This window comes from Martes martes (genome assembly GCF_963455335.1).
Source record: "Martes martes genome assembly, chromosome: 7".
NCBI classification, from domain to species: Eukaryota; Metazoa; Chordata; class Mammalia; order Carnivora; family Mustelidae; genus Martes; species Martes martes.
The window spans coordinates 79,294,253-79,312,466 of NC_137894.1; the positions used below are offsets into that span (position 1 = coordinate 79,294,253).

An 18,214-nucleotide genomic window follows, 5' to 3' on the forward strand; every position below is an offset into this window, starting at 1 on the left:
TGTTTCCCCTTCCCTCCACCAACTTTTCACCTCCCTGAACCTGTGTCTTAAGATATTAATGGCACCATCACTGCCTTAGCATGCCAAGGCTGCAGCTAATAGACACAGCATTTCTTAATACTGTATGAGTTATATATTGCCACTTAAATTATCCTGAATTTTAGCAGCTTAAACAATTATTTTCCTTAACATTTTCTGAGGGTCAGGAATCTGGTATTGGCTGAACTGGGTAGTTCTGGCTCAGGGGCTCTCATGAGGTTGTAAGTGAGATGTCAGCCAGGGTTCAGTCACATGAAGGTTAGACTGGGCTGGAGAATCCACTTCTGATGGCTCACTCACATGGCTTTTGTTGACAGGAGGCCTCCATTTCTTACTTCCTGGGTACCTCCATAGGGTACTCACAGCATGGCATCTGGCTTCTTCCAGAGCAAGTGATAAAAGAGGGAGGGACGGACGGATAGACAAGACACCAAGATATAACCATATGACCTAGTCTTCACATATTACTTTCACTTCTACTTTATTCTCTTTGTTAGAAGTGAGTCATTAAGGCTAGCCCACATTCAAAGAGAAGGGAGTTAGGCCCCATCTCTTAAAGGAAGAAGTATCAACAAGTTTGTAGATCTGTTGTTATATCCACCCAGCATCCATTTTTAAAACTCTAGATGTTTCCTTGAGAAACCATCTAACATATTTCTTGGTGGTTCTCTAAGACTACAGTTTTGTGTCTCAAGTACTCTGTGGGTTAAATAGACTTCTAGATTGGTCTAGGAACTTAATTACTTTGTACTGAGATTTAAGGGAACATGAATTTGGCATTCCAAATTTGTTTCTAAGTTGGAAGTCTTATATTTTGTATCGCCAAAGGAAACCTTTTCATTTTTTGGAGAGTTTATTTTACTTTTTATGCAGTAGAATTAGGAGAGCTATTTTATTAGTCATTGGGGTTTTTTTTCTTAACTAATTCTTAAGTAATATGTATTTTTTTGTTTTCTCTAGGATATATTATACTGATTAAAATAATCCTCTAATCACAAATTTGAAGTATTTTTGAATTATTTAATATATTTAATTTGATCAAATATCCTTTATATTCTGTTTTTCATTAATGAATATAATAATTCAAAAGATACCCACCTTAAGTTCAACACTTACAAGATCCTATTTCACTGTGAACAGGAAAGTGCAGTAATGTTATAAATGGTAATGGAATGTTAGAGCTTAAAGAGACTTAGAGACAACCTAGTACAGTGTTTATTTTTGTGTTTAAGGTGAGAGACATTAAATTACTTGCCTGGAGTTCCAGAAAGTTGGACACAGAGCCTGGTTTGCAAGCCAGGATTTCTTAGTCACAGTTCCATGTGTTTTCTTGATTCATATTTCCTTAACATATTTAAACTGAAGTTAAAAGATTTTTAAAAACTCAAACATTTATGTTAACCATGATTCAATAGGTTTCCATAAATACACCTTTTATGATTCAGAATCCAGCTACATTTAAAGTTAGCCTGAAATAGCACTGATAAACTGAATTAGCTCCTAAAAGTTTACTATTATTACATTTACACCTTTCAGCATTTACCACCTTTTTTTCCTAAATCTTCATTATAGATGTTTTCTGCCTTGCATTCTTCCTTTTTCTGTTATTTCCTAGAATACTTTTAGAAATCACTTTGGTTACATGAGCTATATTAATGTATAGTGTCTTCCAAATCAAAGAATGTGAGTAGCCTCTTACTTTGACCATGAAATATAACTTATATATGAGTTGCTTGAAATTTAAGTTATGTCCATTTTTTATTGGAACATTATATATGTTATATGTGTATATTAATATATATAAACACACATGCATTATATATGTTCATATATTCACACATTTTACATATATATGTATATAAATACAGATATGTGTGTATATATATATTCTAATTTCTTAAAGTCTGTTTTCTAATTGAGAATATATTTATAGTTGATGTCAAGTGGAATTTGGCAGAGAGGTAAAGAAGAAGAAGGAGTTTACGGTTTTCTAATAGAAGACATCAGAAAAGAAGTGAACAGGGCTTCTAAACTGGTAAGTAAATTGTTTTACTCATTATACTAAATACCATAAATATAATCATACTAGGGAAGTTTTTTCTGTTCTGGAAACCTAAAAGACTTTAATTTTATGTTCAAATGCTTATTTTTGTCAAATAAGGTAAGTTTCAGAAGAAATTGTTTTAAATTTTAAATGAACTATTTGCAAATTTACAAAAAAGTGTTTTTTTGGGTAAATTTTAGAAGAACTATTTGCAAATGAAAGTGAGATTAACCAACCCTGAATAATAGATGTGACAATGCTATTTTCACGTCCTTATTTTATTCCAATCTATCCATCATTTCACCCACTCCTACCATCAGAATAATGACCATACTTCCACTCAGTCAACCTGGATGTTCACTTTTCATTCTTATACCTCAGTTGTTGGGTTGACATGATGGGTTGAGGTAAAAATTACACAGCTATGCAGACCAGTAATTTATGATATCTCCATCTCTTGTGGACATTCTGTGACATTGTGTACCTTTGTTCATTGCCTTCTCATGTTCTTCAAGATAAGTATTCTACACTTTAACCCCTTGTTCATTTAATTGTAGTTTGTAAATCTTCTCTTTGATACCTACTGTATTAAGTGCAAGGAGAGGATTTTAGGTTTCCATTTGGTCTGAGTAGGAATAATGAGTTAGAAAATGATAAGGTTAAAAAAAATGAGAATGTTGGAAGTACAGGGAATTTTCTTCAGAGAATATAGCTGGAACTGATGGTTTCAATGGAGGAGCAGATTTGGGTAATGAGAGAATTCATTATTATACTGGAGTGGTGATAGAAGGTATTGACCCATCATAGTTGAAGGAGTCAAAGGTTGTCTCATCAATGTAGAAGTTGTTTACAATGGTAGCAAGATAAATATAGAGAAAGGTGCCAAAGTGTGGAGGAAGTTAGTAGGTGACAGAGGTTAAATAGCATCAGGCTCAAAGGACCAGATTCTTTGAAGAATGAAGGCAAATTTGTGGCCTACAATCTGCAACAGAGAACTAAAATAATGTTCTGATCCCCCCACCCTTGCCTTTTTCGATACCCTACTCCTAACTCTTGCCAAGTCTGGATAAGAGTAAAGGAGGATGGGAAAATAAGTAACTTCATTCAAGAAATCCTACCAGGGAAGCAACCATATAGAAACCTTTATTTTAGTTGAGGCAAAAAAAAAAAAAAAAAATGGAGGCAATTATTTTTGAAGATGTTGAGGATTCTGGGGACCAGATGGTAAAATAGAGGCTATGGGACACAAGAGAAAATCTTGGGAGAAGGGTTAGCAGTGGCATTTATCTAAGGACCATGTGAGAGTATTTGTGTTAAAATTCCTCAACCTCCTGATGTTAGTGAACTTGTGGTGAAAGATGACCTCAAAAGGTCTCCTTGCATTTTGGAAATATCTGGGGGGTATTTCTTTCTTTATTTATTTTTGAAGATTTTTTTTTTTTTAAGATTTTGTTTATTTATTTGATAGACAGGGATCACAAGTAGGCAGGGAAGCAGGCGGAGAGAGAGGAGGAAGCAAGGTCCCCGCTGAGCAGAGAGCCCGACGTGGGGCTCGACCCCAGGACCCTGGGATCATGACCTGAGCCAAAGGCAGAGGCTTTAACCCACTGAGCCACCCAGGCGCCCCAAGATTATTATTATTTTTTTAATTAACATGTAATATTTGTTTCAGGGGTACAGGTCTGTGATTCATCAATCTTACACAATTCACAGCACTCACCATAGCACATACCCTCCCTGGTGTCCCATCTCCCAGCTGCTCCATCCCTCCCACCCCCTTCCATTTCAACAACCTTCAGTTTTGGAAATGCCTTTTTCTTAAAACATCTGAATCCTCTCTGACTATATTGTGAACCCCCCCTTTTTTTTTAAGATTATTTATTTTAGAGAGCACCAGCAGGAAGGGTAGGGGGAAGGAGAGAGAGAATATCAACAGATTCTGCACTAAGCGTGGGGCCCAAGTTGGGACTTGACCCTACAACTCTGAGATCATGACCTGAGCTGAAACTGAGTCGGATGCTCAACCGACTGTGCCACCCGGACTCCCTTGTTGTGAACCTTGGAGAATATCTTTATCCTGAAGAAGTTGTCTCCATTTGTGACATTAAGCTAAAGTTCCTTATGTCAGTTTACTGGAAGAGCCTCATGTTGGCAAGGTATTCTCCAGTAACCTAGTGTTACTTCATGGGTGTGTGTAAGACTGTATAATCCCTTCATCAGTGACCATTTTATAATGGCTATTTCAAGGGTTCCAAGATGTTTTAGGTACTGCTCTGTATCTTAGTAATGACTGAATCATCTAAGTCTTTGTGTTCATATACTACTGTTTTATTTTAGTTAGTGGCAGCAGTACCGTATTTTTTTCCTTTGAGCTACCATAATAAAATACCACAAACTGAGTCATTTAAAACAGAAGTTTGTTCTCATAATTTTGAGACTAGAAATTTCAAATCAGGCTCTCAGAAGGATTGGTTCTTTCTGGGAGCTCTGAGGGCGAATCCCTATTTGTGATTCTCTCCAAGTTTCTGGTGGCTGCTGGTAACCTTTGGCATTACTTGGTTTGTGGCAACATAACTCCAGTCTCTGCTTCAAGCTTCACATGTTCACATGGTCTTCCCGTCTGTGTGTATATGTCTTAAATTTCCTTCCCTTTCACTTATAAGGACACCGGTCATTTGATTACGGACCACCCTAAATCTAGGATGGGTTCATCTTGAGATCTTTAACTTAATTACATTTACAAAGACCCTGTTTCTGGGATGCTTGGATGGCTCAGTCAGCTAAGTGTACCACGCTTGGTTTTGGCTCAGGTCATAATCTCATGGGTGGTGAAATTGAGCCCCAAGTTGGGCCCTGTCTTTGGTTGGGAGTCTGCTTGAAGATTCTGTCCCTCTGCTTCTCTCCCAACTTGCACAGGCGCTAGCTTTCTCTCTCTAAAATAAATAAATATTTAAAAACAAAGACCCTATTTCTATTTTTTTAAAAGATTTTATTTATTTATTTGACAGAGATCACAAGTAGGCAGAGCAGAGAGGCAGGCAGAGAGAGAGAGGAGGAACCAGGCTCCCTGCCGAGCAGAGAGCCAGACGTGGGGCTTGATCCTAGGACCCTGGGATCGTGACCCGAGCCAAAAGCAGAGGCTTTAACCCACTGAGCCACCCAGGTGCCCCCAAAGACCCTATTTCTAAAGGGGGTCACATTCATAGGTACCAAGAATAAGGACTGGAACATATCTTTGTGGGGGATGAGGGGTGTCACTACGTAACCTGTTATGGGTATGTAACACTCTTTCATTTGGTTAGAATAGGGTGAGCCTAGCTGATTTATTTTCACAGATTGGTTTTTAGTGTTGTTTTGCTGTTCTCCTTGATGAATATTTCCTATTTTTTTTCCTTTTTTTTCTTAAGATTTTTATTTATTTGACAAAGACCACAATTAGGCAAAGAAGCAGGCTCCCCGCTGAGCAGAGAGCCTGATGCGGGGCTCGATCCCCGGACCCTGGGATCATGACCTGAGCTGAAGGCAGAGGCTTTAACCCATTGAGCCACCCAGGCGCCGCCTCCTATTTATGTGTTTTTTTTTAATTGAGATTTGAGACTTTAATGTATAGCCATTATGTTTACAAACCTTTCAGTTGAAAATATTTTAGCCAGTTAGGAAGAAAAGAAGCTTCTCTGTCCTATCCACATGTTAGATTAGAGATGACTCTTACCAGAAATTGTTATAGGAGTGAGTCTTTAGTGTCTTTAGACTGTCTCTGGGTAGAAATTGCTTAAATAAACCATCATCATAGCTGTTGTGTGATGAAAATAATTTTCACACTGCCCACAGGAATATTCACTTACACCTTAGTCATACTATATTACTCAGATTTTGTATGTTATGACCTCTGTTTTCTTCTAGAAATGCTGTATTTGCAAGAAGACTGGTGCTTCAATCGGATGTGTTACACCCCGATGTAAACGAAGTTATCATTTCCCATGTGGACTTCAGAGAGAATGTATTTTCCAATTTACTGGCAATTTTGCGTAAGTTAATCACTGAATATGAAAGATAAGTGTTAAGGAAAAGTGGAAAATGGATATGGATATCCCAATGATATAAATCCTTTGTAAAATTTCTTTTCAGAGCTGTACTGAGCTTACATGTATATGTTACATAATATATAATATATGTGTGTGTGTGTGTATATATAAATATATATATGTGTGTGTATATATACATATATATATTTTTTTTTTTTAGTTGCTTCCCTCTTCCTTTTTGGAGTCATCTCTATCTGCAAAGTCTTGGGAACTGCCAGTCTTAACTGGGCTTAACAATTAATATTCACCTTCAATTTTCAGCTCTAGAATATAATATGAAACTGTTAATTTATTAATATTTTATAAAATTTCCAGCTTACATAATTCTAGATTTTTATGTCACTCTTAAGATTTATGGTCCACTCTTCTTCCAAAGGCCGTATGTATTTCTCATTGAGTAAATTGAAGGCACTTAAATTTGGTGGAGTCCAAAAAAGTTAATATTGTGCCCTGAAGTGCTCCTGACAATATTTACTTTCTGAATCCAGCTTTAAACATCAAGATTTATGAATTTTAGTATTTGATTTTATGAATGTTCTATTTCTTTTAGTCTCTGTGTTCTTGACTTATTTAATGGATTGTTAGCATGTATAAAACTGGACTTTAGCAAATGGAAATAAATTTAGTGGGCTAGGAATAGGTTTTTATTTATATTTTATGTTACATAATTAAAATATTTCTTTTTACGTTCCCTCTTTAATTTTATGTAATATTGAGTATAATGGTGTTGCTAACAATATTACATAGAATTCTCAACATAATACTAGTTACTGAAATTCTAGGAGTTAAGTCTTTTTTTTCTTTTTAAGATTTTATTTATTTAAGAGAGAGCAGTAGCAGGGAAGAGAGGGAGAAGCACGCTTCTCACTGAGCAGGGAGCCCAACGTGGGGCTCAATCCCAGGATCCTGGGATCATGACCTGAGACAAGGCCAGACGCTTAATTAACTGATCCACCCAGGTGCCCCTCTAGGAGTTAAGTCTTAGCACCAAAAAGTTCACATTCTGAAAGTCCTGCTCTCCTTGGTCATAGTTTGTGAGACTGATTAAGAGTGCCAAAGTTCCAGTCTTGTAGGTTAATTATGAGGGAGATACAAATGAGTTTCCTCTTATAAATGTGAATTGTAATGCTAGCCTCATTGTGTTTTGTAATTCATTAAGTATTGTTTTTAAATAATTTACATTTTTAGGTCATTTTGTTGGAAACATCGACCTGTTCAAATAATTACATCTAATAATTATAGAGACTCCTTACCATGTACCATTTGTTTGGAATATCTTGAGCCTGTTCCAACTTATAGCATATTACGAAGTCCTTGTTGTAAGAACGCTTGGTTTCATAGAGACTGTTTACAGGTAAGTTCTTTTGTAAGCTTTTTCTGATATAAAATTTGTTCCTTGCTGATTTGAATTTTATTTTATTTAAGTTTATTTACTTACTGATTTATGTAATCTCTGCACCCAACATAAAGCTCAAACTCATGATCAAGAGTTGCATATTCGCGTCTCAGGTCTCCTTTGCCATAGAGGAAAAAAAAAAAAGTTGCATGTTCTTCTGACAGCCAACCAGCCACCCCAGTTGTAAAGAGTTGACCTGTGTCAACCTCTACTTGTAACTTAAAAACAGCTTTATTATAGCACATTTTACATACAAAATTTGTTCTATTAAAGTGTACAACTAATATTTTAATAAATACTTTAGAACACTACCTTTTAATGTATATTTACACTTAAAAGTTTTTGTTGTTTTGACCTAAGGATTTTGTTTGTATTTCACAATGAATAAAACACAGATTTAATTACCAAGTTCATTTACATATTTAAGCTTAGAAAACCAAGATATGTGAAATGATAATTTAATGGGAAGCTAAGATATTTAAATGTTGAGGCCTTTTAAAGAAAATATGGTAAACACTTGATCACAGCTTCTTGACAGGGACTGATTACTGTTTATTGAATTAAAGGTATTCTTTTTGAAAGCCACCTTATATGTCAAACCTGATGACCTGATGTTTTGATTTTTTTTTTTTAAGATTTTATATATTTGAGAGAAAGAGAGAGCATGAGCCGGGGAGGGGTAAGGGGAGGGGGATAGGACAGCTGAGGGCAAAGGAGAAGCTGACTCCCTGCTGAGCAGGGACCATGACTCGGCCCAGGGAACATGACCTGAGCTGAAGACAGATGCTTAGCTAACTAAGCCACCTAGGCACACCTAATAACGAGTTTTTAGGCAAATATCATAAAACATATAACATTAAACACTTTAATATTTATTTGATTCAGAAAATTCTTGAAGATTTTAGGAAGGTCTCACTTATTAATGACATCAAATATAATAGTGTACATGTGTGAAAGTGCCAACTGATAGATAATTACAGTTAATAGAATGCCAAATAACAAAGGATTTAATTAAATTTAACACTTTTTTTTAGAGCTTGACTTTTATTATTGTTTAGTAAAATAAAATGTTATTAATGATTACAGGTTATTCACAAAAGTATTTTTGAAAGTTAGGAGATGTTGTAAATCCCCTTATATTTCAAGGAAGTCTTAAAAGTACTAATAATAGTCAAAGTACATGAGTGAATCGAGCAATAGACAGTAATTATGCCACTTCTTAAGTAGTGATCACTCAACCTAGTGCAAAATATACTTTCAAAATTATAGTTTATCCTACTAAACCCCTGCAGTTTCACTAGGGGTGATGTCCCCTGCCTTTGAAGTTATAAATCTTCTACGCCATCTTGATTATATGTAGAAACAGAATATTCAGTATCTTAATGGACCCTACTTTATAGCACATGTGGATAGAATGAGTGAAGCACAGAAGTTGAGTATGGGATTTTTTGCTGCTGCCTACACTCAAGGTCTGTTGGTACACCAAAAGACCAGAATGGAACGACTTCAAAGAGAACTTGACATTCACAAGAAAAAGCTGGGTAAACTAAAATCTGAGGTCAATGAAATGGAAAATAATCTAATTCAAAGGTACCTGAAAAGATCAAATTCCATATCCCAAATACCTTCACTCAGAGAAAGGCAGCCGTTGAGAATCTGTAATAGACAACTCCAGATTAACATTGACATTTACAAAAGAAATTATCTTTTTCAGGTACAAGGACTACATTTTATTTTTAGTACTATTAGTAACTTTATGACAGAATTTGATTTGTAGATCCTCTACCACCAAAACCCAAAGATCAAGGGTCCACCATTAAAACACCAAGGACTCAGTTTTTCCTTCCCTACCCCTCAAACCCTCCACCCTGCCTCTCAAATTCCTCATATAAGGGAGATCATATGATAATTGTCTTTCTCTGATTGACTTATTTCGCTCAGCATGATGAAACAAGATGGGATTGGGAGGGAGACAAACCATAGGAGACTCTTAATCTCACAAAACAAACTGAGGGTTGCTGGAGGTATGGAGACAGCTGTTGGGTTTTGGACATTGGGGAGGGTATGTGCAATGGTGAGTGCTGCGAAGTGTGTAAGTGTGACGATTCACAGACCTGTACCCCTGGGCCAAATAATACATTATATGTTAATTTAAAAAAAAAAAAAAAAACAAGGACTCAAGACACAGAAAATGATGAGGGGTCTCCATGGAATTGTACTGGCTGTATTTCTTTGAGTCATCCTTGACTGCCTCAATCTGCTGTGAACAGTGAAAGATGCCAAGGCATTTCTGAGCCAAAAGGCCCTATGTCTCTAAAATCACATCTGAAGTTCAAGAAACTAGTCTGTCATCAAAGTTCTACAGCCTCCTAGGATTTTGTCAAATTGAAGGTGTGGCAAGATGGTGTTCTGCTAATGTTAAATAACAGCCCACAGAGGTGGTAATACCTCAGTCCAATGTCATGGACAGTTCTGAAGATTTGATTGCCTGCTGCCTAATCATGTAGTTTTCCCAGGATCCCATTGTGGACAATTCTCAATGTATTAATGCCTAGGTGTTCCCAGCACCTTTTTAAAAAAAATTTATTTAAATTCAAATTAGTTAAGATAAAGTATAATACTGGTTTTAGGAGTAGAATTTTAGTGATTCATCACTAACATATAACCCTCAGTGCCCAATACCTTTTGCCCCTCATGTCACTACTGAATTTTGATAGGATGAAGGAATAGAACAGAGGCTTTCTTTCTTTTTTAAGATTATTTGAAAACTAGAGTGTTGTGGGGGAGGGGACAGAGGAAGAACAGGGAGAAAGAGAATCCTCCAGCAGACTGCCTACTGAGCCTAGTGCCCAACATGGGGCATGATCCCCGGACCCAGAGATAATAACCTGAGCCAAAATCAAAAGTCAGCCACTTAACTGACTGAGCCACCCAGGCACCTCATACCTTTCTTTCTTTCTTTTTTTTTTTTAAAGCCTTAGGTGAAACACTACTTACATTAAGAAAAGAAACAAGGTTTAACTCTTTAAAAACAGCTGCCTCATGGTGCCATTGGACAGGGGACAAACTTCATGATTTCCTGGTACTCTTGGCCTTTTCTTTGTCTTCCCTAAAAATGTCTCCACTCTGTGAAGCCAGCCTGCATATAGGGTATAAAGATGAAAAGGAAAGCAGCTTGCATTGTCTATAAAAACATACAGTGAAATATCCCAAAGCTTTTCCTACTGTACCAGTCTCTTGAGTTTAAGTGATTTCTTTTCTTCTTTATTGTTTTCTTCTATATGTATAGTTCAGTAGTCTTTTGTTAACTTATTTTCTTTTCCCCTTTTAGTGATTAAGCACGTGTGTCCCTTTTTAATAAGCCTTACCTGAGAGAAGTGCCTTAAGATAAAACTTTTATTTCATTTCATTTAGTGAAATGAAACTGCGCAAAATAACTTTCCTCTACTTATTCTGTACTTTGCCCTTGTCAGTGCTGATGTTCTACGAAGATGCAGACAGATGGTGCCCAGTGAACTGCAGGAGATATTAAAAGACTCATGTCTATAAAGTCACACCATATATTGACTTTAGAAGTAGGTGACACGACACAGTGCGAGTCTTCCACAGGGAAGCTTAAAATATCTTTAACCCAATGATAGAGCAACAAGATTAAGCTTGTTTCATCTGCCTGGTGTCCCACAGAACTTTCACAAGAAATTACTATTGGGAAAGTACAGTTTTCAAAACCAGCAATAGCAGCAGTACCGACAGCTTTGGTTTCCAGAGAGGTTTAAATGCCTTACTGTTGGGACCCTCAGTATCTAAACATGACTTGATGGCAGTATCGTGTATTTGTAAAACAAAGTAATCATATTTAGGACAACTGAAGAAAAGCTGGAAAAAGAAAAAGCAAAATTTGAACACTGAAGCCATCTCTTTATTCTGATAATATATTTTTATAAAGAGCAAATATTCAGATGGCCAGGAATATGTATAAATAAATGAAATCAAGAAAAAGAAATAACTATACATTTAAAAAAAATTATGAAATTATATATCCATGCTTACAGTGGGGTAAAGGGAAATGCTGAAAATGTAACAAAAGGTAGGAGATCATGATTATGATCATGCAAATGGATATTTTTTAAATAAGTAGGATTATTACAGGTGATTTATATAAGTATCAAAGCCTTGACTTCCAGGCTTTGCATCTGGTATATGGAAAGAAGTGTGACAATTCTAGTTAATGAGACCATAGAACCAAAGCCCTTATATATGTGGTGCATTTTGTTTTAAAACTACGCCTTCATCTGCAGTCTGTGTGAAGATTGATTAAACTATTTTTACTTGTTTTACTAATAAAAACATAATTTGGTTAAAGAAAAGTACTTGATTAATTTTTTGCACGAGGCTTGAACTTTTTTATATTTAGGATTATTCTGTTAAAAGTGTCTGGATGAAGCCTATTGGCTAAATTTTATAAATTTTATTATTATTATTATTATTATTATTTTTTAAAGATTTTATTTATTCATTTAACAGAAAGGGAGAGTACAAACAGGGAGAGCAGCAGATAGAGTGGGAGGGAGAAGCAGGCTCCCTGCTGAGCCAGGAACTGGATGTGGGACTCCATCCCAGGACCCTGGGATCACGACCTGAGCTGAAGGCAGCCGCTTAATGAACTGAGCCACCCAGGCGTCCCTATATTCTGTTATTTCTTATAAAGAAGTATTTATAAAAGTATCTAGGGAGTGTAGTTCATAAATAGCATAAAAACTTATCTTTACCTAATGAGGAACAATTTCACATTGTATGAGAATTTTACAAAAGTAATTTATCTTAATTAAGAGTTTGTATTTGAATGAATGTAATTGCTGTCAAATATGTCATCTTGTTAATTTTATAAGGGCATGTTATTTTTCAAAACAATTAAGATTTGCCTCAGTCAACAAATAAGAAAATAAAAAGGATTTGCTTCAGTTATTTGTTAGTAACGAGATGCAGAGAGGTTCTCAAACTTGACTCTAGTATTCATAGAGCTTTTTGTGAGCACTGAAAATACCAAATATCTAATCCTGTCATTAAAAAGTGAAAATAGGGTGCCTGGCTGGCTCAGTGGGTTAAGCCTCTGCCTTCGGCTCAGGTCATGATCTCAAGGTCCTGGGATCGAGTCCCGCATCGGGCTTTCTGCTTGGCAGGGAGCCTGCTTCCTCCTCTCTCTCTCTGCCTGCCTCTCTTCCTACTTGGGATCTCTCTCTGTCAAATGAATAAATAAAATCTTTAAAAAAAATTTTTTTTAAAAAGTGAAAATAATATTACTTACAAAAATGTAGGTCTACTTTGTGCAAATGTAAAACAAAATCACAGCCACATGAACACTTCTCTATGACATAAATAAATATGAGCATGCAATTGTTACTTCATTAGAGACCAGTAAGAACTAATTCTTGAGTCATGTTCTGTAAAGGAGCTACAGTGCCTTTTCCACTTTGTCACAAGTCTTAACTGTAATAGTGAATGGAGTCTACCCTGTTATATAACAATACCTGAAGAAAAATATTTTTAATCTCTGAACTTCATTAATACAAGAGTTGAAGGAAGAACAGTCCTATATAATAGAATGAGGATTGTATGTAGTTAAGCATATTTCATCATTTGTGGCCTCTACAATGCTATATACATTGGGATTTTATAAGGAGAGAGTACAGATTAGTATTTTAAAGCTAACTTCTCATTCTGTGTGTATAGAGAATTGCCACTATTGTTCCATTTGGATTTCTCCATCATTGCAGTGGTCTTGTATCTTCTTTATGCCCTATTTCTTTTTTTTTTTTTTTTTTTTGGCTCCATACTAGGCACTCCCTTGTATCATATCTATTTACTAAGATCTTGATATCTGTGTACAATTACTCCTAAAGGCCTTTTAGGTTCAGACATTTCAGTAACTGGTTGCTTTCCTCCCACATTCTTTGTGTGTATGTCCCACTTGCGACTAATTTTTGTTTGCTTGCTTGTTTTTAATTTATTTATTTAAGTAATCTCTGCATCCAATGTGGGACACAAACCCATGACCCTGAAACCCAAGAGTTGCATGCTCTTCTGACCACTCCAGCCAGGTGCCCTGCCGCGGGTGCTTTTTGAACCTGAATTCTTTTGTTTTCTTTATCATTCATAAACCATCCCCAAGTCTATCAGGTCTACCTAATAGATATTTTTTATATATCTTTTTTTGTTCCTAACCTCTGCCTTAAACCCTCTGTGATATAACTTTAGACACTTAAAAAAAAATAACTAGACTTTTGAAGGGGCCTACTAACTGGCCTTTTCTCCTGCATACCTTAATCTATATTAATTCTTCACATACAATACTGGCTTTGATTTTTCTGTCTAATCTCATTACTGAGTTAGACACGTAATATAATTGCCATTATGTAATCCCTAAGCATATTATTAATTAGTTCCCGGATCATGTCGTACTCTTGCCATAGAGACTTGATATACGCAATTCCCTATCCTTGTAATGCCTTTTGTCCTGTTTTCCTGGCAAACCTTTGTTTCTTCTTCCAAACTTAACTTTGACCTCACTATTCTTTTGACATTTTTGTCAGACTCTTACATAGGCTTAGGTACTTATTCCTTTCTCTTCCATGTATATACTTTAAAACACACATAGACACACACACACACACACACACACATTTTACAAAGTAATATAATTGTATCTCACCATTATTCCTTAAAAATAGGATCTAAGTTATTTTGTTTCTATTTTTGGTACATAAACTAGTGTTTGTTACTGACACAGTACCGGTTAAATAGTTATTAAGTGTGTGCTACTAGTTTTGTTTTGTTTTGTTTTTAGGGATTGGCTACTCTTTCTAGTAGGTTTATACTTTTCTGTTCCTGAGTTCACGCTGTCTGTGGCTTCCGTATATCTATCTACTGAAGCAGTGAGAGTAGGTTTTATACTTCTCCCCTTTTAGGAGGAATACTAGCTTAGAGATTGAGGTAAAAACAGTATCAAGGATGTTTTATAAAGTAACACTTAAACATTCCTCCTAGATGAAGTAATTCGATATTTTTACTGCTTTATTCACTAAGAGTGATGGACAGCATGATATGTGGGGAAATGACATTGAATGAAAAGGTTGAGAAAGATAGATGTAAAGCTAAGAACAGCCAATTCATTAACTTTGGGGGGGGATCTCGAAATTTTAGCAGTAGAATAACTTCATTTATCAAAGCTTGAGAACTGGCATAGAAAATATGTTTTCATAATATATTAAGTGAAAAGTAGCACATATTCTGTTAGCTATTATAATTTATGACCTGATACCTGGTTAAATTGTTAACAACAGATTTCCTGTTTTCCGTGATAGGTTCAAGCAATAAATGCAGGAGTGTTTTTCTTTAGATGCACAATATGCAATAATAGTGATATATTTCAGAAAGAGATGCTAAGAATGGGAATTCATATTCCTGAAAAGTGAGTACCATTTAGTCTTTTAACAAAAAGATTTATTTTCGTTAAATGTAGGATTTAATAACAATGGAAGTAATCACTTAACGTCTGTCACAGAGAAGCAGTCATCTTAAATGGGGAAATTGAAACTTGCCCCTACCACTGCTTCCTTTTCCTTCCCAGATTGCTAGTTCTTAAGAGCAGGGACTGTGACTTTAATGTCTCATTAGTTGACTTATAGTCTCTTAATAAATACCTCAAGTGTGTACAATATTAATTGATTGACTTATACACAAGTATAATAGATTTCAAAATGGCATGTATAAATTATCTAAGAGAATCAAGATGTGGTTTAAAATATATAATAAGGATTTTCTTATTACTTATAGATGAGGAATCCAGAAATAATGTTATTAACTTGAAATTTAAAAATTAGAAGTGAAATATTAGGAAAAATGCAAGTTTTTAAAAATTTCTAATGTTTCATTTAACATTTGAAAATTCACTGTGAGAATAATTAACTGCAGGATAAAATGACTCTAATAGATACATATCTTGAACAGAATGATTAATCCTGGAAAGAAAAAGTTTTTTCCTTGCTCCTAAGTGTGTGACAAGTTTTTGTTTTTAGATTTCATTACTAATCCTTTTATGTAACATTTGGTTCAAAGTGTGTTTTATATCTTTCTTTGTTTACAGAGATGCATCTTGGGAATTAGAGGAAAATGCTTATCAAGAACTTCTGCAGCATTATGAGCATTGTGATGTCCGAAGATGTCGTTGCAAAGAAGGGCGAGACTATAATGCACCTGATAGGTATATTGGGAAGTCCAGTTGTGCTTATTGTACTTATTTAAACTGTCAGCTGAGGAAGTGGTCTTCTAGTTAAAGAAATGTAGTTTTGCTCTTAGGATGTTTGAAGTTTTAACTTGATAAGAGTATATTTATTAAATGCATGTTTACATCTGTTTACAGAGAAATTATTGCTATCAGCATAGTTGGTAACTTACTTCTGTGGTGTATTTTCATGAGGCTTCATTTTCTAGAGCTGCACTCCCCTATATGGTAGCTACTAGCCACATGTGGCTAATTGAGCACTTGAAATGTGGCTATTCCAAATTGAGAGGTGTTATAATTGTGAAATACATAGTGAAGACTCACTGTCTTAATTTGCTATGGCTGCCATAACAACAGATACTTGTTTTCTAACAATCCTACAGACTAGAAGTTCAAAATACAGGTATTGGCAGGTTTTGTTTCCTCTCTCCTTGGCTTGCACATGGTTTCCTACAAGCTGTGTCCTCACATAATTGTCCCTCTGTCTGTCCTAATCTCCTTTTCCTATAAGGACACCAGTAATACTAAATTAAGGCCTACCCATATGACCTCATTTTATCTTAATTATCTCTTTAAAGGCCCTGTCTCCAAATACACATAGTGAGGTGTACTGGGTTTTAGGACTTCAACTTATAAATTTGGAGGAGACACAATCCAGCCCATAATAGTAAGACAAAAAGAACTAAGAGTATCTTATTAATAACTTTTTATATTTATTACATGTCAAGCAAATAATAATTTAGAAATGTTGAAATTCATTTTACCTATTTCTTTTACCTTTTAAAATCAGGTTACTAGAAATGACTTGCATTGTATTTCTATTGGATGGCACTGTTCTAGAGCTTAATTTAAAGTAATCTAGCAATGTTGTTTTGGATCACTATAAAAAGGGTTTGATATTTGAAATTTATTGATTATTATTTTGAAATGTCAGTAGATACTGTCTCTAAGTCGACCATTATTTTGTGCCTTCTATGTACACTATACTGTGTTGGATACTAGAAATCAAAACTGTCTTCATTTTTTTTTTAAACATTTTATTTATTTATTTGACAGATAGAGATCATAAGTAGGCAGAGAGGCAGACAGAGAGAGAGGAGGAAGCAGGCTCCCCGCTGAGCAGAGAGCCCAACTCGGGGCCTGATCCCAGGACCCTGGGATCATGACCCGAGCCGAAGGCAGAGGCTTTAACCCACTGAGCCACCCAGGTGCCCCAAGACTGTCTTCATTTTTTAAGATGCAGAATAAACAGTAACAAATTCAGTTTTCTTGAATTTATGAAGGATATTTCAATAAATTTTTAATATCTGTTATACAATCTTAACATCGCAAGCTGAAACTTAAAATGCAAGGCAGAATATTGGGAGCCTTGTTTCTCATGGAAAGTGATTTTGCTGAGTATGCTATCTCTTATTTGCAAAGCTGCAGCTGATGTCTTCCCAGTTTTGAGAAATTTCCCTAAGCAGCTATTACCACTCCTGATTTCCCATTCTGGGCTGGGTTTTTTCTTTTGTTTGCCTGTTACAGTGTAATTGACATTATTGGAATTTGTTTTTGTCATTAGACTAAAAATTATTTAAGGGCAAAGATCTTACTGAAGATGTCAGGTATGGTATATTCTTGCTTATGTGACTGGTGACCCTGATTATTCGTTTGTAAACCTCTAAAGGGTTGTGCTAAGGCACAGATGAGATAATGTATATAAATGTGCTTTGTGAAAAATAAGGCACTTTAGATTTGTAAGAAACAATACATTTACGAATATTGATATTTTCTAAATTTATTTTGGGCTTTTTTTTTTTTTAAAGATTTTATTTATTTGACACAGAGAGAGAGAGCATGTGAGCAAAAGATGGCGGGGGGAGCAGCAGGTAGAGGGAGAGAGAGAAGCAGTCTCCTGGCTGAGCAGAGAGCCTGGTGAAGAGCCCGATCCCAGATCCTGGGATCATGACCTGAGCCCAAAGGCAGTCACTTAACTGACTGAGCCACCCGGGTGCCGCTATTTTGGGCTCTTTTAGTTAACCTGTATATATTGCTTATATATTATTGATCACCCAGTCAGTATCTATCAAATTCTCTTCCTTTCTGGCGGCTACTTGAGATTGCTTTCCCTAGTCTTTTCTCCTGGGACACAATACTAGCCATCTGAATTTTTTTTTTTTTTTTTTTCTTTCTTAATCTCACTCCCTCATCCTAGTGATAGGAAGCTGGTTTTGCTGAAAGGCACCATGGTGTAGTGGTTAGGAGAATGGGTCCGAAGCCAGGTAGACTAGGTTGGAAGCCCCCACTCTGGGACTTACCAGCCATGTGAATTTAATTAGGCAAGTTATGTACCCCTTCATGCCTTGGTTTCCTCCTCTTTAAAATGA

At 35.7% G+C, this 18,214-nt stretch overlaps 1 protein-coding gene across 3 annotated transcripts in view; it reads left to right on the forward strand.

Moving 5' to 3' along the window:
* The window catches only part of G2E3 (G2/M-phase specific E3 ubiquitin protein ligase), a 59,261-nt gene that overhangs the window by 24,479 nt on the left and 16,568 nt on the right, over positions 1 to 18,214 (forward strand). For all 3 annotated transcript variants that reach the window (XM_080807895.1, XM_080807896.1, XM_080807897.1), the window contains 5 exons: positions 1,973 to 2,074; positions 5,987 to 6,111; positions 7,357 to 7,522; positions 14,926 to 15,032; positions 15,708 to 15,824. In XM_080807895.1, the coding sequence (XP_080664021.1) occupies positions 1,973 to 2,074; positions 5,987 to 6,111; positions 7,357 to 7,522; positions 14,926 to 15,032; positions 15,708 to 15,824 (617 nt within the window). The remainder of the gene's footprint in view (positions 1 to 1,972; positions 2,075 to 5,986; positions 6,112 to 7,356; positions 7,523 to 14,925; positions 15,033 to 15,707; positions 15,825 to 18,214) is intronic.